The following is a 21,001-nucleotide window of genomic DNA, read 5'->3' as shown; positions in this document are numbered from 1 at the left end:
AGGTACGAGCCCGAGGACCAAGTACACTGCCGAATGCCCTGCGAGGTGAGTTCTTGGGTACACGAAGGCGTCGACTGGGGTACCTCGGGGCGGCGCGGGAGGTTCAAGCACCGCGCGGCCGATGTGGGAGCTGTGGAAGCTCCTGCGGCGCGTGAGAGTGCGCACATCGTCGCGCGGCGCTTCGACGATCTCCCGGCGAGGCAGGTAGATCTTCCGGACGGTGCGGACGGACGTACTTCCGCGAGGACGCATGCTCGCGCGAAATGCGATGATACCTAGGACACCGGACGAAGATGAGTATCATGTCTGTCTCGAGACCTCGGATGGGTCGTCTGACGTACATGCGCAGGGAATGGCGACGAACATCATGAACGGCCGCCGGCCGTGGGGAGTCGGGAGGCGGTCAAGGTCGCGCCGGACGTGCCGGCGGCGCGGAGTCTATGTCTGTGAGAGCACGGTGAGTCAAGGCGCCGGCTGAGACACCGCCCAGAGCTGACCTGAAGTGCGTCGTGCAGGACGTTCGTCCCAGATCGTCTTCCGAAACGAAGTACGTCGGCGGCCGCGAGCAAGGGCGGGACGAGGCGGAGTCGTGGCCGTGAACGCCGCGCTTGAAGTGCGCGCGTAGATAAAGCCGCACCGAGATCGCTGTTCGGTGGCGCTGCGCCGCACCGTGCGCCCCGAGATCTGCGGACTCGCCTGCGCGGATGGAGCAGACGCGAGATCGCGCAGAGGGTCTGCGACGGGCGCGTCGAGGTCAGCAGCACGCGGCGCCCCAGCGCTTGCAGGTGGTGCCCGAGCGCAGGTGCGAGCAAGGAGAGTCGCGCGTGGGCGAGTCGACATGCGCAGGGCGTGCGAACTGGCGTCCTCTGTGCCCGGTTGGGTCCTGCTAGGGGCTCAGTTCGCGCTGTTGTACATACAGAATTGAGTGCATACCTGCTACGAGCCCCGCGGCGGCGTGTGCGACTTTGGTGTGCGCGCGAGATGGCGGCGTGAGGAGAGAGCGAAGCAAGCGCCCATCGTGCGAGTGCGTCTTCCTCCCAGTACACCCCCATGTCCCCAATACACCCCGCGTCTCCAATACACTCCCAATCCCCTGCCACGTCCCTACTATGCTCCCAAACCACTTCCAATACACTCCCAAACCACTGCCCGACGCACGAATTCACTCCGGACACTTGAGGAGCCTGAGCACCTCCGCCCCCGCACCCCGCGATTGATCCGCTTCCCCGCATGAGCGCTCCGGTGCCGCATCCAGCTGTGCTGGCACTGGCAGCCACTGCGGGGTACCGCATGCTGATTGCTTTCCAACCATGTTGAACTTCGTCGCAAGGGAATATCGTCGGCCATGTGCGCACGGGTTGGATAGTTTACATTGAGGATCGCGCGCGTGTGGAGGAAGATTTCATATAATTTAAACCGAACATAACAAGTACACCATCATCGTCTAGTATTACAGGACGTCGTTCTTGATACAACGGACGCGACGCGCGGACGCGCATGCACCCGCAGACGAAGCCATACGACTAGCGAAGTACGAAGAACAGTACATAGAAAGAGACGGGCGGAGAGTCCTACGGTTTTGAGTAATATACGGGCAGCAAGCAGCGAAGCGAGACGAGACGGAGACGCGAGGGCACGGAGTATCTAGCAGCCATACACACAGGATAAACACAGAGGGACGCATATACAGAGGCGGAGTGTGGGGTATTGTTCACTCGTCGTCGTCGTCCCCGTCACCGCTACCGCTGTCGGCCTTCTTGCCCTGCGAGAAAACGTAAGCAGCGGACAAAAGCTCTGATGAACGCGAGTACGTACATCGTAAGCGTTCTTCTCCTCCTCGGCCCGCGACTTGTCGGCCGCGGCCTGGTCGAGGTAAGGCTATGACGAGATGCATCAGTACCGCATATAACCACTACATAAAACAGACATACCTTCTTCTCGTCGTCGTCGAGCTCCTTCCACTTCGCGCCGAGGAGCTTGCCGATTTCACCTATCACACGCGTCTTATCAATAACCGAACCAGCTGACGACAACAGGGACAGCGAGCACTCACCGAAACCGGCGTCGGGGTTCTCAGCCTTGATTCTCTCCCGCCAGTCCTGGCTGAAGAACATGTATGCGGACAGCGCCCGCTTGGGTGCCTTCGGGTCCTTCTTGCCCTTCGCTTTCGGCGCCTTATCCTGCTTCGTGGCCGCCCTCCTCTGCGATTAGAACGCTTGATCAGTACCGCTCAGCGCAGATACGACGGCCCTAGAATATAGGACCGCATATATGGGGGTAGAAGTGGATATATGCGCACCTTGGTCGTCTTGGTCGTCTCCTTCGGCATCTATAAGGGCAGGAGGAGTATGAGCAGGGCGTCCAACACGTCCCCGAGCAATGTGGAAGCGCGGCGAGGTCGTCGACACGGACGCGACGCGTGTGTGGGGGACGCGTCTGGGCGCGACGCGCCGCCCCGCGCCCCCTGCGTCGGCGACGACGACAGCGCACACGGATCGATCGCCTGCGAGCATCGGATAACGCGCAATGAGCACTCGTACGCACCTCTAACAAGTGTGGGCGGGGGGCAGGTGGTGGTCGCGGTGTGTTGTGGTGGGCGCAGAGGGCAGCGCTAGGCGCAGGCGTACGCAGAGGAAAATGGCTGGGCTGGCTGGCTGGCTGGTGAGAGGGCTCTGGCTGGGTGGGGGCGCAGGCTGCGCTGTGAGAATCCGCGTTAAACAACCACCCGTTACATAAGCAGATCTGTGACAGCCCGCACATGACCGCCCGCACGGACCAGCGCATCCGTGACGCAACCGCGTTTCGTGACTGTGACTGTCTCAGATCTGCGCCCAAGCTCGGGCGCCTGCGCCAATATCCGGTCACACCGGTGCCCTGGACACGCCGCTCAGTCCAGGCGACCGCGTCGCGACGTTACGGGGGATCGCAGCCCTTCGTCTCGATGTGCGTGGCATTCAGAAGCGGGTATACACGGGTTACACTGGCAACAGAAGATACAGGTTCAGAGGTCAGGCAAGCATACACAGAGCGGCGATACAGTCGGCGTTAAGTTCCGGTCGAGACCAACGGCATGAACGGGGGGGAGGACTCAATGGCGGGAGCGGAAGAATTACATGATCAGAGGCGGAAGGGGGTCCTCGCTTCGGCGGTCCAGAATGTCGTAATGGCCCGGCCTGCGAGGAATGCAAAGTCAGCACTAGGCATGCTGAGACGCGACGGGAGCTCCATACCTGTACAGCAAATGGACTGGCTCCGTATCTGGGTCCGGTGAGTTGTGGAACGGCACGAAGCTAACCGTGCCCTGCGGGTCGTGCCCGTCCAGGTATGCAACATTAATGTTCACTTTCAGGACCTTAGACAGAGCGGCCATTTGCACATGGTCTGCACGGGGCCGATGTTAGCCGGCGCCGCAGTGGTATGCCCGGGAGAAGATCGCACCAGCTTCTTTCCCGATCGCTTCGACGAAATTGTTGCAGAAGTTCTCGGGTTCCATGGGCTCAGTTGTCTCCGGATTGAAGAGGAATGGAGAGTACTCCGACGCCTCTGACTTGATTTCCGCAGAGGTGAGCATTCTAAGGTACATCACCGCCGAGTTCGAAACTGAGAGCATTGGTATAGAATCGTCAGAAGGCCTGTCCATTGCAATCAGTGCAAAGCACTCTACCTTCCGGGACATTAAACGCCTCGAGGAGCGAATTGATGGTCAAGAGTTGGCCATCTTGCCTCGGTTGGATGACTGCATTAATGAGACCCAGGAAGTCATCGTAGAAGTCTTCAAACACCAGCTTCTGAAACCCAACTCGTTCGAGGAGCGAGGGCGTGGTCTCGAGAACGGAGATTGCACTGATGACCGCCATCGTCGGTTCGGTGGCGTGCAAGATCCGCTCAATGTAGGCAAACGCCAGCGCTGTTGGACTCCAGTAAGTCCTCGTGTGCGGCTGAATAGTATGCTAACCACTTACAGCGGTAGAAACAATCACCTGGTGATGTGGTCCGCGTCAGCCAACTGTGGGCCGTGATAAGCAAGGCTTACCATCTCCCCGCGTGCGACGGATTCCGACCCATCCTTGCCTCATGAGCCAGTCGATTTGCATCACGAAGGTCTGGGAACCATTCTCGTATTCCTCTCGAAGGTTGGTCATGGGGACGAGTTGCGAGATGAGCGGTCGGTTCTCCACGGGCAGCCCATCGCCGGGAAAAGTCTGTTCACTGATCAACGCGGTGTTGCATGTATGCATCGAACAGACGTACCTGGACGCCGTCGAACAGCCCAGCAGGCCCGAGTTCTGTGTTTTGAGACGACGCGCCACTCGCAATCAGCAACGCCCACTATCGCGCAGCCATGTCCGCCGTCCTACGCACCTTCAGGACCGTCAATAGCCATACTGTCTTCCCACTGCGGTTCGGGCTGGAACAACGGAGGCTCGTCCACATCGGGCAGATCGGCCACCTTTGGCTTCGCTGCAAGACGCCACCACAACGCGTCAGCTGCTATACATTGTTCCCCCATCCGCCCGACTTCTGCGGAACTCTGAGTGGCACTCACGCGCTTCCGGGGAGCGCAACGGCGGCGCGGGGGCCGCTTGCGAGGAGCTCGCGGGGCGTACGTTCGTAGCGTTGCCGAAGGGGACAGGGTTGGACATGGTTGCGTGTAGCAACGTTCCGAGAGGCGTTGCGACGCCTTTTATGTGGGGGTTGGAGGTTCAATTGTACGAACACCGCCTCATCTACGCCGTTCATTGAGGTGCTAGAAGGAGACGGGAGATGCCGGCACCGATGGCCTAGATATACAGGAACGCCTCAGGGTACATAAAGAGACATTGTGCATGCCCTGTTCATCATGAGTGCACCGATGTGCAGAGAAAGGAGGTGAGATGAGCGGAGCAAAGAGTTTAAGCGTGCTCAACGCGTTCACGACGGCAGATCTTGCGGCGATTCACCGATCTTTGAGCAGATTCATCTCAGATCTGGAGAGTTTAACTAGCGCCCAATACAGCGTTCGATCGACTCACTGGAAAGCTTTCCCCGACTCCTCCTCGTTCAACGCCCCAACTTTGACCTTGGGCAACCATCCTACCTTCTAAGTTTATGTGAGTAAATGCTATGGTCTAACGATGATCAGCTCGCTCAAGTACGGCACACAGGTACTAGCAGAGCATCGGGCAGCGCAGTACGTACCAATCGAGTTGCATGACCGGTGGCTCCAGCTACCGTCTCTTACGCCGCTATGCAAGATTCAACCGCATGGAACCCTACAAAAACTGGTCGCGCGAGGAGCTGATCGCGCGCCTGCAGCGTCTGGACCCGCACCACGACCACCCGCGGCCTGAACCGGTCCGCCAGGCGAAGACACTCGACTTCACCGCGTATCCGCGGCGCAAGATCGCGCTCAAGTTCACGTACAACGGCATCCACTATGGCGGGATGGAGTTCCAGCGCGACCCCGCCCTACCAACCGTCGAGGGTGTGCTGTTCGATGCGATGGTGCACACGAAGCTGGTGGATCGAGAAGGCGGCTTGGACGGGTGCGGGTGGCAGCGGTGTGGGCGGACGGACAAGGGCGTGAGCGCGGGTGGGCAAGTGGTCAGTCTGTGGGTGCGGAGCAGTTCAAACGGGAAGACGATTGCTTCGGGAAGCTCTCTGCAGTCCGTGGAGCAGCCAACGCTACACACAGATCCCGAAGACCTGCCCGAAGACGGACCGGGACTTGAAGGAGACTTCGGCCTTATGGGCGACTTCGACGAACCTCCAACCAATGGCTCGATGACCACAAAACCCGCGCCAGAGGACGCGGAAGACGACAACACCGCGTACGTGTACAAGCTGAATCACATCCTCCCGCCCACAATCCGCATCCTCGCCTGGTCGCCCGTCGCAGACGACTTCTCCGCGCGCCACAGCTGCCGCTGGAGACACTACAAGTACTTCTTCTCCCCGCACGGACTCGACCTCGCTGCGATGTCCGACGCCGCCTCGCGGTTACTTGGCGAACACGACTTCCGCAACCTCTGCAAGGTCGACGCGAGCAAGCAGCTCACTGTCTTCACCCGCCGCATCCTCCACGCATCCGTCGACCCCGTCGATCCCGCCAACCCTGAAGGCATGCACGTCTTCAACCTGCGCGGGAACGCGTTCCTTTACAACATGGTCCGCCACCTTATGGCCATCCTACTCCTCGTTGGCACTGGGCTCGAGCACCCCTCGGTCATGACCGCGTTACTGAACGCGGATCCCTCGCGCCCGCTCCCACCCTTCCGCGAAGGAGAACCTGCGCCCCCACTCGTCACCGGCAAGCCCGAGTACATCATCGCAGACCCGCTCCCGCTCATGCTATGGGCGTGCGGGTACGACGACGACGCGCTCGACTGGCGCATCGACCGTGCGAAGCCCGACGCGGTGGGTGAGACCGCGAAGAGCCCGCTGCGGGGCATGATGTGCGCACATGAGCGTGCCGTCCTTGGTGCCGCGCTCGAAGAGCACTTCCTGAAGGCCGCGGAGGCGCACCACGCACTCCCGAAACCGTACTTCCCCATTGGCGGCGCGGGGGTGGAGGCGCTCACGGAGGGCGCAATGATGAGTCTTCCGCTAGGGGGAGGGAAGGTGAAACGCACGTCTACGTACACGCCGCTGCTGGAGAGGAAGCGCATGCTCACGCCGGACGAGGTGAACACACGGTACCGCCTGGGCAGGGGCGCCAAGAAGCTCGAGCGAAGGGCGGCCGCGCTCGCAGGGGCGGACGACGACGCGGACGAGTGAACGTGCGCGCGGTGCTGCATGTGAAAAGGACCTCGTACTGGTGGTTGTGCCTGTAGCTCGGCCTTGTGCGAGGCAGGCAAGATCGCTTTCGTATGCTTGGAGGTCAGTCGGTTTATCCCCGTCAGATCCTCGCGCACGTTTTCACTGCATGTTTACTTACCAGACGGTAGTTGGTATATCCCTGTATTGCTAGCTCTAGAGGTACATTCTGCACACTATACATCGATACCGCCTTACAATAATTTTGCATCTCTCCCGGGAAACCAAGAAACCATCCTCACACACCATCTCCGAACGCTCATTCGCACACCACGGACCAGTCCTCCCACTCGAACTTGCCCTCCTGGATGTCCGAGATACGGTCATACAGCGCACGGCCGACGGGCCCGAGCCCGCCCTCGTACGTCGGGAGGTTGATGTCCTTGCCCTCGTGCCCGATGCGGCCCACGGCGGCGACGATGACGGCTGTGCCGACGCCGAATGCCTCGAGCAGACTTCCGTTCTGTGCCCAGGCGTTGAGCTCCGTCATCGTGAGCTCGCGCTCGGTCGTGTGCAAGCGGAGGGTCTCGGGCAGCCCGGGGAGGAGCGTGCGCGACGGGTGGGCGGAGGCGAGCGCGAGGATGGAATCGCGCGTGACCCCAGGGAGGATCGTCCCGTCCAGCGGGGGCGTGTATACGTCCAAGTCTGAGAGGCAGCGTCGTCAGGACGTGTTGCTACGATGGTGGAGATGAGAGGGCACTCACCGCCGTCGATCCGCCGTACCACGACGAAGAAGTTCATGGCGCCCGCCTCGGTGATCTTGTCGCCCAGGAGCCACAAGCACTGGTCGTAGCCGAGCTTCGCGGCGTACTGCTGGGGCTTGAACGTCGGGGCGTAGTTCAGAGCGAGCTTGTACCCGCCGGTGCCTCCCGGCCACGAGCGAACGCTCTCGCCGATGCCGAGAAGAGCAACCGGGCGTGCGCCGGTGGCGAAATAGGGTCCAGTCGGTGAGCAGATTACGTAGAGCATCGCGTGGTCAGACGCAGCGACACCGAGAGCTATTGGGAAGACGAAGTGAGCAAGAGCTGGACCGGGAGCGTGGCGGCGGAAGGTGCGTACATGAGCGCGTGCCGATGATCGTCGGGCGGATGTAAAGGCTGTGGCCCTTCTGCGTGGGTATCCATCGCTGCTCGATCGCCACGAGCCGGCGGATAAGCTTCAGGAGCTCGTCCGTGTCGAAAGGCGGGAGGGCGACGCGTCCGGCGGACATGGTCATGCGGTCCATGTTCTTGTTCGGGCGGAACAACCTGGCCTTGCCATCCGGGCCAATATATGCCTACGCGCGTAGTGCGTATTAGAGATGGAGAGACATGGAGCTGGCGAGATGCTTACCTTCATGCCCTCGAATACGTTGGTTGCATATTGGAAACATGAGCTCGCGGGGTCGAGGGAAAGCGGGCCGTAGGGCTTAATTTCGGGCGCTGACCAGCCGTTGATAGGATCGTAGGAGACGGTCATCATGTGGTCGGACATGACCTGCACCAGATATGATCAGCTTTCAGAATCAACAGTGGAGGACTCTCGGTGATGATAAGAACACGGTATGAGTTGTAGTCGATGTATGACTTGCTCCAGACACCGTCTGCTTGCGGATCACACTGAAACTAGGATGAGCCTGCATTGGCGAAGCCCGAGCCTGTGAGTTTCGTATGTTCTCGCAAGTCGAGGTTTGAAAGGGGCGAGGGTCCTTTTTGAGCTTTGACATCGGGTCTGCATCGACGTGAAGCTTGTCTTGCACCGTGTCCAAATGGCACACCGAAAGTCGCTCGGGAGGTCGCGTGACAAACTCACTTGGCCGAACTTGAGCTCCGAGGCATGGGGGATGGTCTTGAGCTCGTTCGCGAGCGCAATGGTGACCTTCGAAGCCTTCAGACGCGAGAAGTTAGATCGCAATACGTTACGATAGCGCTACGAAGGACTCACATCAAGCTGGGCAGGTTGTGCAGGCACAGCAGCAGGTGCGCCGTTCGTGGCGCCGTTGGAGGTTTTTTGAATAGCCATCGAGTGGGTAGAGTTGGTGAAGAGTTTGGTGGGGAAAGAACTTGAGATCCGTGCCGTCAAGTCGAGTCAAGTCCTCTTATAACACCGTGTGGCGCAGAACTTGGAGAAGCGAGCAATTTCTACATCTAATCTTATCTATGTGTCATGGCACGATTCGATCTGATCACCACGACAAGCCAATCAAAAGCGCTGTATGCCCGGCTTCCACCGAGCCTTCGATTTCCGATCCTCGTGCGCTGCAGCAATCGCCTTGCCATGTGTTTGCAGTCCCTTCACGCCGATCTCCATAGGCAACTGTCCTCAGCGTTGCATGTTTTGCGTCTCAATGAACGCCTCATATTCCCCCTCCTTCCTCTCTGTCTTGACCACGGACTCTCAAGACATGAACGCTCACACTGTGAGCTGCGGAATGACGCAGGACCGAAGCGAGCAAGCCACCACTTCGACGCACGTTTCCCCGAACAGATGAGCCGACTTCCTGTCATATGGCAACCGCGACCGTGGTCTCCCAATATGGTGCAGTTTCGCGCCCTTGGCACATGCGATAGCTCTATATAAGGGGAGCAGCGGGACCGTATCGTGTGCGTTACCGACCTTCCCAACTCCCATCATCAGCCCACTCCTCCTGCCGGCACGATGCGCGCGTCGTTTCTGTCGCTTCCGCTCATTTTCACGTACGCTGCGGCGACCAAGATCATCATCTCCAACGATGACGGCTGGGCGACCGCGCAGATTCGCCAGCAGTTCGATGCGCTGACTAGCGCAGGCCACAACGTGAGTGTTTTCTCGAAGGATGGTTGGGACTAGAAACGATGGGCTGGAAGCTCGGTCTTGTCCGGACATGCCTAGTGATATTCTCATTCGGATACCCTGGGCACTGTGTGGAACCCCATCTCTAGTGCGAAAACGTGGTATCATAGACGCTCCACGCAGACACGATATCGAATGCGGCCGTCAGGTGGGTCTCGAGGGTGTGTGTGGTCGTTTCATATCGTAAGAGAATATGAAGATGAGAATGGATACCTGAGAATACGGGCACCTTCTAACTGGGTCACGGCAATATGGGTCGCGCGCAAGGCACCATGGTAGCCTTGCGCGCGGCCCGAACCACCCAGGATTTGTGACCAATACTAGGCGAATTATCCTAGAAGTCCGATGTTCCCGAGTGCTGCGATGTAGATGGTATTTGGACTATGCGGGCCAGTCCGTGAACTGCCTACTGATGTTTTGATGACCGATTCACAGGTCATTCTGTCTTCTCCGGCGTTGAACCAGTCTGGCAAGAGCTCCCTGTCCAAGACACCCACGGCGTTGACGGAGCCCTGCGAGTTCGACACATGCCCAACGGGTTCCCCAGCTATGGGCTTCAACAGCAGTAACAGTGAGTTTCTTGTGACCGTACCACAACATGCACTAAAACTCAACCAGCCCGCTTGAACTACGTGAATGGTTATCCGTACGTACTTTGCATTTTGAATACATGCGAAATTTAGCTCAACTCCTCACGCAGCGTGGACGCGGCCCGCTATGGCATTCAGACCCTTGCTCCGAAGTTCTTCAACGGCGGAGCGCCCGACTTTGTCGTCAGCGGGCCTAATGTCGGCAGTAAGTCCTTCAACATTTCGTTTTATTATTGTACTATTCTAACGCGCATACAGGCAACCTTGGGCTCGTAGCTCTGCTCTCCGGCACTGTGTACGTTCACTATGCCACCTAGGCGTCCTTTTTGCATACTCACTCAAACACAGCGGCGCTGCATGCGAAGCTGCGCGCACCGGCATTCCCGCCGGCGCCTTCTCCGGTGTGAGCGGTTCTGAGGTGTCCTACACGACCCTCTCCTCCACCCCCGACGCGACCTCCTCCGTCGCCGCGCGCATCTACTCGGACCTGACCACCACCTTCGTCAAGACCCTGGCCTCCGCTGCCGCTGCGAACTCCGGCCCCTACCTGCCCCCCGGTGTCATCGTTAACGTCAACTACGCATCCGTCGACAACTGCGCGAGCGCGGCGAGCTACCAGTGGGTGTTCTCGCGCCTCGTGTGGAACATCTTCGAGACGGACGTCGAGACCTGCGGGTCGGATCACTTGCCGACGGAGTCGACCGTCGTCGGGAAGGGCTGCTACGCGAGCGTGTCGGTCATCGATGCGCAGAGCAAGCTCGACGTCAACGCGACGCTGCAGGCGCAGGTCAGGGACAAGCTGCAGGGGTTGCCGCTGGTCTGCCTGCCGTAGTGCTGGGGTTGTAATCAAGGAGGAGCGTAGGCTATAAACACGCACCGTCTTTACACAAACGTTCTTTCCGAATCTCTAGTTGGGATTAAGATATAAAAATCAGCATTTATCTGGCCGTCATCATGAGGTTAAACACAATACTCGTAACGCAATGACTTTTGGCGCTCGTAGCGTTGGCTGCCATGCATTTAATTCTTGCAGAGAACAAGTGCAGTACTAACACTATGTACCCGGTTGAGTGTGTTGAGCTGGCTTTACGAATTCGATGCCAGGCACCATAATTTAGTGGTCGTATCGGGTCGAAGTTGGCGCATGCGCGCGCGTAATCACCGGCCACCGCGAAGGCATCTCTCCTCTTCCTACCACCACCATCCCCATCATGCCAACAAACGACCCCCGCTTGACACTGGACTCTCCACGGTTCGGCACGTTGAGCGAGGTGCCTGAAGAGGGCCCGCTCACCCCCGGCGCGAGATCGCCCTACTTTCACCATTCCGTAACGGGCTCGGCTACGACTTTCAAGGCGGCAACTAGCACGACCAGCCTCGCGAGCGCCGCCTCGTCGTCCAGGACTCCATCGGGCGCACGCACCCCAGTGAGCCTTGTACGGTCAGCTACGGCAAGATCGACGAGCGGGGACACTCTGAGTTTGAGCGGGGTGGTTACGCCCAAGCGACGATCCCGCTCCCCGGCGTCCGTGGCGGCGAAGGAGAAGGGCCGCGAGAAGGAAAAGGATGGCTCCCCTCGAGAACGCAGCCAGAGTGGAAGGGAACGCGAGGGACGGGAGCCGCGGGAGGGGCGGGAGCCACGGGAAGGACGGGAGAGGCGCGACGGCAAAGGGGGGAAGAACGTGCCTCCGACGCACAAGATTCGCAACACGCCGCACCTGCCGCACGGAAAGGACGTTGAGCTCGCCCCGGCGACGCTCATGCACTGGAGCTGCGCGCCGGTGTACGGGCACATGCCGCTGCATGGTCTGCGGGCGCATAGTATCACGCTGATCGACAGCATGGCGTGGCTCTTTGGCGGGTGCGATGACAAGACGTGTTGGAAGGATGTGTTCTGCTTTAACACAGGTGCGTAATACTTATACAGATGCGCAGCCCGGTCGTGCTAAGGCGGGTAGGTTAGAGACGATGCAGTGGACGCACCCGAATGTCACTGGGGTCGTACCCAAACCGTGTCGTGCGCACACCGCAACGCTCGTCGATCGGAAACTGTTCGTGTTCGGAGGCGGCGAGAGCGCGGATTACTACAACGACGTCTACGTGCTCGACACCGTTATGCGAACATGGTACCACCCGCTGGACAGCAGTATCGCGGAGGCGGAACGACCCTGTGTCTTCCCCCCGCCGCGTCGCGCGCACACATCCGTGCTATACAAGAATAAGCTCTGGATCTTCGGAGGCGGCAACGGGAGCATGGCGCTCAACGACGTGTGGACGCTCGATCTCAGCGGCGGCATCGACAACCTGCGCTGGGAACAGATGGAGACGAGAGGAAAGAAGCCTTTACCTCGAGGCTATCATACCGCCAACCTGATCGGGAACGTCATGGTCATTGTCGGGGGAAGTGACGGTCGGGAGTGTTTCTCCGACATATGGTGCCTTAACCTTGGTAGGTCGCATTCTCATCAGCTTTCTTACAGAGGACTGATTATCGTGCCAGATACCCTCTTGTGGAGCCTCGTCAAGCTCGGAGAGAACCACAAGCGACTCTCGCACAGTGCAACGCAGGTCGGTTCGTATCTCTTCATATGCGGCGGGCACGACGGCGCGAACTTCATGCAAGACCTGCTCCTCTTCAACCTTGGTGGGTTCACTCCGTATTTGCGTTGGACGCCTTGACCTCGTTGTCTGACTTCAAATTTCATCAGTCTCGCTGCAGTACGAGCCTCGGCAGATCGCCGGCAAGTGCCCCAGTGCGCGCGGATATCACGCCGCGTGCCTCGCCGACAGTCGTCTCTTCATATTCGGCGGCTTCAACGGAAACGAAGTGTTCGAGGACGTGCATGTCCTCGACCTCGCCGGCGCGGCGTACCTTCCGCAGGTCACCAGCTTCCGCATCGACGTCGAGTGATCCTCTTACGTCTCCGCCCGTCCCTCCCTCCGCCCTTGCTATCGCCCATGGAGTTATTGCAACCCTCCTTTCGTTCTTCACTCGACTCCCCGGGCCAGTACACGCTCGTGTCCCCCGCCCGTCTTGCTCCATCTATTCCCCCATCTTCCCCCACGGTCGGCAAGTGCAGGCTCCGCCGCCGTCGGGTAACTTATATACCAGCAGGGATGATCTTGGTGCGCGCTCGCGCATTGTAGTTATATACGGCCCGCATCCGCGCGCCGGCGAAGTAAGTTGTATCGGTATCTAGGGATTGGTCGGGGAATACGTAGGCGTACTCGGCGTCGCGGCGCGGCGCGGTAATAATCTAATGCACCTTCTTGCGATTGCACAGTGTGACGCATGGGATCCCCGCAGGGGTCTTCCCCGACTTCCACAGTGAGAGATGTTAATGCTCTTTACGGCTCGCTCACCGCTATTTGACAGCGTGTACGCGAGAGCTCGTCTGCTTCCACGCTACGCTCTACTGTACGCACTCGCGTGCCCAACTAGCACTGCTCATACGCGAGCGAAGCATCTCGACAGGGTGCCGTCAATGTCATCCGCTGCACGTCAGGAAGCACCCGCGCAGCGAATTCGCGGGCGTCCCTCCCCCACCGGCAGCCCGGCTTTCAAACGCACCATCTTCCTCTGCCGCGATGCTCAGTAAGTAGTACACGCAGTACAGGGAAGAACGGCGATTCTGTACCGCGTCCCGAGCCTGCCTATTTTCGCCGCGCAGCATCCCGCACGCGTCTTGACACGATGACATCGACAGCCTCCAGGGTGCGCCGATCCCTGGCCGTGGCAGACATGGGGAGGAGCGGCGCCAGGAATAGCGTGCGTGTGCGCGGGTGAAGCGTGATGCCAGGGCCTGCGGCGTTCGGGTGCCAAGCGAACGCTTGTTTGAATCGGGCGTGTACATATGCGCCCACAACCGTTCCCGTCGGGAGTCCCGTGCTGTGCTCACGCCGGTCCCTGCTGGTCCCCGCTGAGGGATTATGGCCTTTTGATGATGCATGCGCTGGGGGTCGTGGGGCCGGGTTATGGTATCAGGGTAGCGAGCATGTTGCGGTGTCCGTCCTCACGGGGCCGCATGCCTGTGAATTCCGGGCGGCACACACCTTTAACCATTGAGAAGGGATGTACTGTTTGATCATCCCGACGTCATATGTTAGCGGTGAGTTGACGCACTCGGACCCGGCTGTCGCTGCCAAGCTCGTCATCCGACAAAGGTAACGACCACGGTTACCGGCATTACGGAGTGTTTGTAGCAGAACGTCCTCCGTTCTTCCTCACGCTGGCGGTGGCCGCTACCGGAGGAACGGAGACACATATGTCATTTCATACGCCCTCCCCTTGGCCTGCCGTCACTTAGCATTATAGACACGGCGTCATACAGACGGACTTCCACCTCTGCCACCCGCGACCACCGCCCCCGTGCGTGAACCCATCCGGATTCCAAGCCACATCATATCGGAGTCCGCACCATAGCAGCGCGCGCACAATGCCCTCGACTCGTGCCATAGCGCAATATCCCTGAGGCGCGGAACGGCGAGGGGGACACCGTGGAATATACAGATACATCAGGCCGCCGGCGTCCAACAAGGGGCAGCCTCTAACACCGATAGACGTCGTGGTGCTGTGATCCATCGGCAGAGGCTGAAGTACGCATCAACGTAGACCGCGCCTGCATGGGAATATGGCCCTGATCAGATGTACGAGCATTGTGCGGTGCTGCAGGCAGCAGGAGTGATAATGCGGTGCAGGTGTGTACATGTGTACTTACCGGCGGTGCCTGGAACCTGGGGTTGGTGGTGGTGGTGGTGGTGGGGCCACAGGAGGTGGTGTATACGATACAATGGGCTGGGAAGGGTGAACGACGTCCTTCTCCAGATGGGTCGCCAAAATCTTCACGATTCGTCGCGCAACACTGCGAGCGAGAAGTTCCCATGAACGAACATCACCGTCGCCCATCGAGCCGTCCACCTCCGTGCTCGAGCATCTGTCAAGATGACACTGCATCGACAGATGAGTGGTGTGAAGTTTGCACGACGGGCCCCGGACGAAGGACGCAGCAAAGATGCGGCGGTTTAAATTTGATCAATGGTAGATGCGCTGGCGCCTCTCCCCGAGGACATATCGTATTGATTCCCGGACGGCGAGGACAGGTTGGGGGAACATACGGTCACAGACCGCCCTGTTCAACCTGTTCACTCCCCAGCCAGCCTCTGCGCACATTTGATGCGCTGCTGTTTGAGTTGCAGCATCAGTTCCTCGCGTGCCATGATGATCCCACGCGACAGACGCGCCCAGGGGCCTCGAGTCTCGACATCAGCATGGGCGTCGAAACACTCCCAACGACGAGGACGCGACTGGCCATGGGTGCGCACCGTTAGCATCGGTCACAGGGTATTCGGAATTGCGGCCGACGTACAGCAGCATTGCGACGACGCACCAGAATAGCTGCGATGGGTGATGGTCCGAGTCCGAGTCCTGGGTTCCAAACGCGCTAGGGGCATGATACAGCCAGGGCGGCGCCGCCGCATAGTGCGAGCCGTCGAACGAACCCAGTTCCTCTTTGACAGAGGGGCGCAGAGGGGCGCGCGCGGATGTAGGACGGGCAAGAAGTTGGAAGTGCGTCTGTCTGCGTCTCTGCGTGCCTGGCGACCGAGATGATGTGTTCTTAATGTGCCCCGCACCCCCGGTGCCACAGCGTCGTTCATGCTGCCATTCAAGCCATCTTCAAGTTCCAGAACGGGCCTTGTCCTCGATGTCATAGCGCAACGCGCCGCCCGAGAATAGCGCGGAAATACAAACGGCCGCGTGTTCCCCGCCGTCGTCGAGGGACGTCTAATTTCGTGCATGGAGACGCGCGCGCGATGCATCATGATCGTGCCGGGCTGGGGGTTGAACTGTTCGTGCCTGCGGCAGTCGCATAGCAAGGCACCGAGGAGGGCGGCACGGGCGCGCGGGACGCGGGGACCGTGCCGGGAGCGCGGCCGCGGCCGGGAGAGTGGGACCGCCATTTTGCGTCGAAGTGAGCGCGCGGAGGGGGATCTGTATCGGAATCAGCGGACGTGTTCTGTCGTCGCGCGCGAACTGTCCATCACGACTGTCAGACGGGGGAGATGCGGCCGCGGCCTCGCTCGGAGCAGCAATTGGAGGGGCTTGCATTGGGTGCGGAAGCAGCGAGGAAAGTAACGTGCTGATGAGGGCGAGTGACGAAGCATGCAACGCGCGGGGCGATCACGGCTGCACACGAAGGAGCAGCTGGCGGACGCGGTGTGGACGAGGAGGACGCTGCGAAAATAGCTCAGTGCTGCCGAGCAGTGCCGCCTTCTTGCTAGTGCCTGGTGCTGGCCGCCGCGCATGGTCCTCATCACGCTGCCCGATGGGGTGCAACGATGTGCGCATGTTGTCTTCTGGTGCTCTGCGCGCTGTGCTCACGCTCACTGCCGATGTCGGGCGCGGTGCTTGGCATTGTCGGCGAGGAGAGCGTGCACGGCGAGCAGCTCGGGCAGATCCCCGTGGCGACGTGCCCCGTTGTGGGCGATAACGGATCGGGCGAGTGGTTTCTGTGGAGACGAGGCCGGGCAGGAGGCGAAGAGGGCTCGCGTTTCTGATTAGCCCGTCCGCCGTCCGCCCCGGGAGGGCCAATCAGCGCCGGCGCCTGTGCTCGTATATAACGCCCGTCGCGCTTGGCTTTGTGATCCCTCCACCATCATCCCCCCCTTTCCTTCTCGCTCTCGTTTCCCTCTGCTAGAGCTGCTGCTCGCCTCGTCTCAGGCCGGTGCCTACTGCTTTCCCTACGCGACCCGGGGTCGTTTCTCTTCACGTTCGAGCTTGTCTCGCTTTGCATTCACTCCTTCATTCGACCGGTCCTCGCTTTTCACTCACGGGTAATCAGTAATCATGTTCTCCAAGAAGGCTCTCCTCTTTGCGCTCCTTTCCCTCTCCGTCTCCGTTCAAGCCGCAGCCGCGGCGAAGAACAAGAGCGTTGAGACGTGCCAGGTAAGCTTTTCGAAGACGCCGTGTTTGTTTCTGCGCTCCCACGCTGATCACCCATTTTGAATTGTTGACAGGCTGGTACCGCTAAGACAGTTACCGTCACTGCGACTGTCGCCGCTGCCGCTTCGACAAGTACCGCTGTCCTCGCTGCCAACCCCAACAAGGGCGGCAAGGGTACCACCGGCAAGACTGGCACTGCCGCTGGCAACAACGCGGGTGCAGGCAAGACTGGTGCCGCCGCTGGTAACAACGCTGGTGCAGGAAAGGCTGGCACTGGCAAGACCGCGACCACCTCCACTGCCAAGGCTGCTACCAGCACGGGAACCGCCGCCGGTAACAACGCCGGTGCAGGCAAGGCTGCCGGCAACGGCAACACTGGCTCAGTGCGTAAAGCTTCCGTGCATCCTTTGTTCCCTATCCTGACTTGCTCTCCCAGACCGCGGCGGCAGGCGGCGACGCCCAGACGTCATTGACGCTCGTGCAGTCGGTCATCGCGACCGGCTTCGCGAACGACGGCCAGGACGTGCCCGCGGCCGGCCAGGTCGCGTCCGCGACGTCGACGAACAACTTCATCAACTTCTGCGCGACGGTGCCGAACCTGCCGATCACGAACGGCAAGCAGGTCACGACCGGGTCGTGCAACCCCGCGCCGATGGGCATCATCGCGTCGACGGCGAACATGCCGTCGGCCAAGTTCGTGAACCCGAAGAACGGCGCGACGATCGCGGCGAACACGAACTTCACGGTGCAGATGGCGATCAGCCACCTCGAGACGGGCCACTTCACGAACGCGCAGGAGAACTACTTCGCGGCGCCGCAGGTGATCAACGGCGCGGGCGACGTGCAGGGGCACTCGCACGTCGTCATCGAGCAGCTCACGTCGCTCGACCAGACGACGGTCACGGACCCGAGCAAGTTCGCGTTCTTCAAGGGCCTCAACGACCCCGCGAAGAACGGCGTGCTCTCCGTCGAGGTCGCCGGCGGCCTCCCCGCTGGCTTCTACCGCATCGCGTCCATCAACTCCGCCGCGAACCACCAGCCGGTCCTCGTCGCCATCGCGCAGCACGGCTCGCTCGACGACATGGCCTACGTGAGTCGCGCTCCTTATATGCGCCCCCTTGTACACTGCTGACCGTCTGCGACAGTTCACCGTCTCTGCTGGAGGTGCTGCTGCTGGTGGCAAGGCTGCGGGCAACGCGGGTAACGCCGCCGCCGCCGGTGGTGCCGCGACCGGCAAGGCTGCCGCGTCGACGACCGCGAAGGCCGCTGCTACTGGCAAGGCCACGACGGGCACGGGCAAGGGCGCTGCAGCAGGCAAGGGCGCCGCGGCGGGTGGCCGTGGCGGCCGCTTCTCCGCGAAGGGCCAGGGCAAGAACCGCCGCAGCTTCTAAGCAGCGCGCTCTTCCGCCCCCTCCTCTACGCCCCTTCGTTCTCCCGCACCCCCGCCTTGTTCGCTGCCCTAACTTATCCCGCGCCGGGTACCCGCGTCTGCCCCTACTCCCCACGGACCGTTAGCCCTCCACTGTCATGATTATTCCCCTCTTACCCGTTACCCACTCTCCGGACCCCCGTCGATGTGTCTGCTCTGCGCTCTCGCCTCGTCCCTTTTCATTTTTTTTGCATTGTCTTTTCTCCTGCACACGCCCTCATTTGCACTCGACACGTCGCTTGACGCGGGGTGAGGTCCCCGTTCACTGTAGCAGAGCCCCCAATAAAACAGAGCTTGATGGAAACTCCGTTTATGGTGTTCTTGTTTTGGTGTGCGTTGAGTGTGAGATCAAGCAGGGTGCGAGCGTCCCGCTTCGAGGACATGTTGTCCTTGTTCGTCCGGCGTCGTATTAGTGTTCAAACGTCCTCTCAAGGGTTGACATTCCCTTTGGAAGGACAAAAGGCTGGCGTTTCGCTCGCTGTCGCCCTTGTTCACGCTGTGGCGTCGCGTTTGTCTCATGAAGGTTTGCATTCCACGCCTGTGCCACATTTACAATGAAGGCTTCTCAGCACAAGACCTGCCACTCTCGCCCACAAAAAGACACCCCATCTCCCAACGCTGCACTCGAATCCCAAAATACCTCGAGGGCCACGATCGCCCCCCCCCCGGGTTCCCCTGCTCGACCAGATCCGCCTTGCGCCGCACGGCGTCGGCGGGCGCATGAGGCATTAATCTCTCAGAGCACGCAGCGCCATGGCAACGACCGATCCGATCCGCGCGGTACGCGGCGCCCCCTTGCCGCTGCCGCTGCCGCACGCGCGCTGGGGTGCCCGGCGAACGTTCCGACAGAAGGACGGGTGCTCGATCGCGCTCGCCACTCTCGGGGTGGAGACCGGGAAGGCGAGAAGCCGCGAGAAGGCGAGAAGGCGTGGCGGTGGGGGGAGGGCGTAAGTTTATTGGTGCGGCGGATTGGGAAGACTGGGAAGCGTGATGATTGGATGTGCGGACCAGGGGAAGGTGTAAGGAAGGGCCGCCGGTTGACGGTCGCGATGATGATTTGGATGGGGTTCGGAGGAGAAGTATGTGGATCATGAAGTGTTTGCGAGGGCCCGGGGGAGGGGAAAGGCTATGAATCTATGAATACATGTACTAGTGGGGCGGGCATGTCGGCAGGCGGTCTGCGGATGTGGACGAAGAGGTGTATGCGCGTACGGCAGGGATGGATAGAAGAAAGTACGGATTCTGACTAGGCGGCATGCGTCGGGCAGGGCGGGCTGGTTAGTAGCCACGTGGAGTGGTAGTAAGGTGTATGGCAGCTTCGGCGGGATGCCGGTGTAAGTCTTGGCAAACCCCAAAGTCTACTCGAATTGATCGCCGGCCGGGCAACTCGCACAACAAGTTGGACTCGACCTTTACAAGCCTTGACAACATCTCTCTAGCTAGCCGGCACCGCGGCACGGCCCATGGACGGCCAATTCGGAAGCAACGTAACCCCCCAACCAAGGACTCGCGCGCCCAGCGAAGGCACCCGTCGTGCTCTTACTATACGTCCACAGGCGTCCACGCAGCCCATCTTCGCGAAGCACCGTCGTCGCAAACCCCAAATCGCAAACGATGGAGCAGCGTTCAGCCATCCTTCGCGAGCAGGACACGGTGTGATCACAGCGGCCCGACGACCTCGGCGTGGTGGAGCATCTCTCTCCATCAGTCGCAGACGGACGGACATTGAGCCGACTCGACGTTCTCAGCTGTTCAAACGACGTTAGAGAGATGCAGAGTACGTACTGGCGGACTGCGATGGGTCTTGCTACAAGGTTGCGGTATGATTATTGCACCCGGTATGTTTCATAGGCTGCAGAGATCTGTGCTGAGGCAGGCGAAGGTACGCCACCGAGGTTGATCAAACATTCGAAGCTCCCTTTTGTCTGCGACCTGTGATTGACTTCATCCTTATTTCAGACAGGATCCGCATTCCTGTGCGCCTTGCGGTCTGATTTCATACCTACTGGCCTGCGGTAGGATGTCCACAGTGCTCAAATCGGAACCAGGTTTGAGTCACCTTCCCGCCGAGTACGCGTTTCGTCTTCAACACTGCACAAAAATGGCAGCACCCGGCATGGCTGCGCAAGACGCCGGGGATGCCCATTGTATGCCTTTGTGGACCTTATCATCAATCGTAGTGCGAATGGCCAGCCTCGGCCCTCGAATGAACGCAGTTTAGGCCACTGCCGGCATTCACAAGGTGTGTCCTCCAAGAATGTACAATCGAAGGGCGCACACATAGTGATGGGACAGCTGCAGCGCTGATGTCCTTGCTTTTGTGACCACGACTCGGACGTCGTCATTCTCAGCCTGAATAAAGACCGTCAAGTTCGAGCGTGCTGCAGCAACCGCCAGAGCGTCGTGGCATAATGCACGTCTTGTGAGTCCTTCCTG

At 60.0% G+C, this 21,001-nt stretch overlaps 8 protein-coding genes across 8 annotated transcripts; 5 read left to right on the top strand and 3 right to left on the bottom strand.

Annotated features, from left to right (window-relative positions):
- Window positions 1-1,711: 1,711 nt before the first annotated feature.
- TRAVEDRAFT_49519 (HMG-box) lies at window positions 1,712-2,329 on the bottom strand (the record flags this gene model as incomplete). Its single annotated transcript, XM_008042079.1, has 5 exons — window positions 1,712-1,762; window positions 1,816-1,878; window positions 1,932-1,990; window positions 2,054-2,201; window positions 2,300-2,329. The coding sequence occupies 5 exons, from the start codon at window positions 2,327-2,329 to the stop codon at window positions 1,712-1,714; spliced, it is 351 nt and encodes a 116-aa protein (XP_008040270.1).
- Window positions 2,330-3,109: 780 nt separating this feature from the next.
- TRAVEDRAFT_126991 (cysteine proteinase) lies at window positions 3,110-4,238 on the bottom strand (the record flags this gene model as incomplete). Its single annotated transcript, XM_008042441.1, has 6 exons — window positions 3,110-3,173; window positions 3,231-3,381; window positions 3,439-3,600; window positions 3,665-3,907; window positions 3,963-3,980; window positions 4,034-4,238. 6 exons carry the CDS (start codon window positions 4,236-4,238, stop codon window positions 3,110-3,112), a joined length of 843 nt encoding a protein of 280 aa, XP_008040632.1.
- Window positions 4,239-5,244: 1,006 nt separating this feature from the next.
- TRAVEDRAFT_49517 (tRNA pseudouridine synthase) lies at window positions 5,245-6,756 on the top strand (the record flags this gene model as incomplete). Its single annotated transcript, XM_008042078.1, has 1 exon — window positions 5,245-6,756. The coding sequence occupies one exon, from the start codon at window positions 5,245-5,247 to the stop codon at window positions 6,754-6,756; it is 1,512 nt and encodes a 503-aa protein (XP_008040269.1).
- Window positions 6,757-7,054: 298 nt separating this feature from the next.
- On the bottom strand, window positions 7,055-8,796 carry TRAVEDRAFT_49516 (branched-chain amino acid aminotransferase II; the record flags this gene model as incomplete). Its single annotated transcript, XM_008042077.1, has 6 exons — window positions 7,055-7,440; window positions 7,500-7,793; window positions 7,855-8,071; window positions 8,128-8,271; window positions 8,587-8,661; window positions 8,719-8,796. 6 exons carry the CDS (start codon window positions 8,794-8,796, stop codon window positions 7,055-7,057), a joined length of 1,194 nt encoding a protein of 397 aa, XP_008040268.1.
- Window positions 8,797-9,164: 368 nt separating this feature from the next.
- On the top strand, window positions 9,165-11,146 carry TRAVEDRAFT_59656 (sure-like protein). Its single transcript, XM_008042440.1, has 6 exons — window positions 9,165-9,570; window positions 10,042-10,177; window positions 10,225-10,252; window positions 10,307-10,401; window positions 10,455-10,491; window positions 10,545-11,146. The coding sequence occupies exons 1-6, from the start codon at window positions 9,433-9,435 to the stop codon at window positions 11,026-11,028; spliced, it is 918 nt and encodes a 305-aa protein (XP_008040631.1). The 5' UTR covers window positions 9,165-9,432; the 3' UTR covers window positions 11,029-11,146.
- A 282-nt stretch (window positions 11,147-11,428) lies between these two features.
- Window positions 11,429-13,254, top strand: TRAVEDRAFT_151302 (galactose oxidase). Its single transcript, XM_008042439.1, has 4 exons — window positions 11,429-12,104; window positions 12,160-12,645; window positions 12,697-12,840; window positions 12,905-13,254. Exons 1-4 carry the CDS (start codon window positions 11,957-11,959, stop codon window positions 13,105-13,107), a joined length of 981 nt encoding a protein of 326 aa, XP_008040630.1. The 5' UTR covers window positions 11,429-11,956; the 3' UTR covers window positions 13,108-13,254.
- A 3,602-nt stretch (window positions 13,255-16,856) lies between these two features.
- On the top strand, window positions 16,857-18,869 carry TRAVEDRAFT_170658 (uncharacterized protein). The gene is made up of 4 exons (XM_008042438.1): window positions 16,857-17,139; window positions 17,211-17,519; window positions 17,573-18,226; window positions 18,282-18,869. The coding sequence occupies exons 1-4, from the start codon at window positions 17,041-17,043 to the stop codon at window positions 18,525-18,527; spliced, it is 1,308 nt and encodes a 435-aa protein (XP_008040629.1). The 5' UTR covers window positions 16,857-17,040; the 3' UTR covers window positions 18,528-18,869.
- Window positions 18,870-19,318: 449 nt separating this feature from the next.
- On the top strand, window positions 19,319-20,559 carry TRAVEDRAFT_21774 (uncharacterized protein; the record flags this gene model as incomplete). The annotated part of the gene is made up of 5 exons (XM_008041840.1): window positions 19,319-19,512; window positions 19,816-19,899; window positions 20,122-20,218; window positions 20,417-20,447; window positions 20,525-20,559. 5 exons carry the CDS (start codon window positions 19,319-19,321, stop codon window positions 20,557-20,559), a joined length of 441 nt encoding a protein of 146 aa, XP_008040031.1.
- Between the last annotated feature and the right edge of the window lie 442 nt (window positions 20,560-21,001).

The sequence above is a fragment of the Trametes versicolor genome (assembly GCF_000271585.1).
Source record: "Trametes versicolor FP-101664 SS1 unplaced genomic scaffold TRAVEscaffold_8, whole genome shotgun sequence".
In the NCBI taxonomy this organism is placed as follows: Eukaryota; Fungi; Basidiomycota; class Agaricomycetes; order Polyporales; family Polyporaceae; genus Trametes; species Trametes versicolor.
The sequence above is the reverse complement of the archived record's forward strand: the minus strand, read 5'-3'. Positions and strand labels throughout refer to the sequence as shown.

Coding starts and splice junctions, on each gene's coding strand:
- TRAVEDRAFT_59656 (XM_008042440.1), top strand. CDS start 9,433: ATGCGCGCGTCGTTTCTGTCGCTTCCGCTCATTTTCACGTACGCTGCG. Junction 10,253..10,306: donor AACTACGTGAATGGTTATCC/GTACGTACTTTG, acceptor CTCCTCACGCAG/CGTGGACGCGGCCCGCTATG. Junction 10,402..10,454: donor CAGCGGGCCTAATGTCGGCA/GTAAGTCCTTCA, acceptor ACGCGCATACAG/GCAACCTTGGGCTCGTAGCT.
- TRAVEDRAFT_151302 (XM_008042439.1), top strand. CDS start 11,957: ATGCACTGGAGCTGCGCGCCGGTGTACGGGCACATGCCGCTGCATGGT. Junction 12,105..12,159: donor TGTGTTCTGCTTTAACACAG/GTGCGTAATACT, acceptor CGGGTAGGTTAG/AGACGATGCAGTGGACGCAC. Junction 12,646..12,696: donor CATATGGTGCCTTAACCTTG/GTAGGTCGCATT, acceptor TTATCGTGCCAG/ATACCCTCTTGTGGAGCCTC.
- TRAVEDRAFT_170658 (XM_008042438.1), top strand. CDS start 17,041: ATGTTCTCCAAGAAGGCTCTCCTCTTTGCGCTCCTTTCCCTCTCCGTC. Junction 17,140..17,210: donor AGAGCGTTGAGACGTGCCAG/GTAAGCTTTTCG, acceptor AATTGTTGACAG/GCTGGTACCGCTAAGACAGT. Junction 17,520..17,572: donor GCAACGGCAACACTGGCTCA/GTGCGTAAAGCT, acceptor TTGCTCTCCCAG/ACCGCGGCGGCAGGCGGCGA.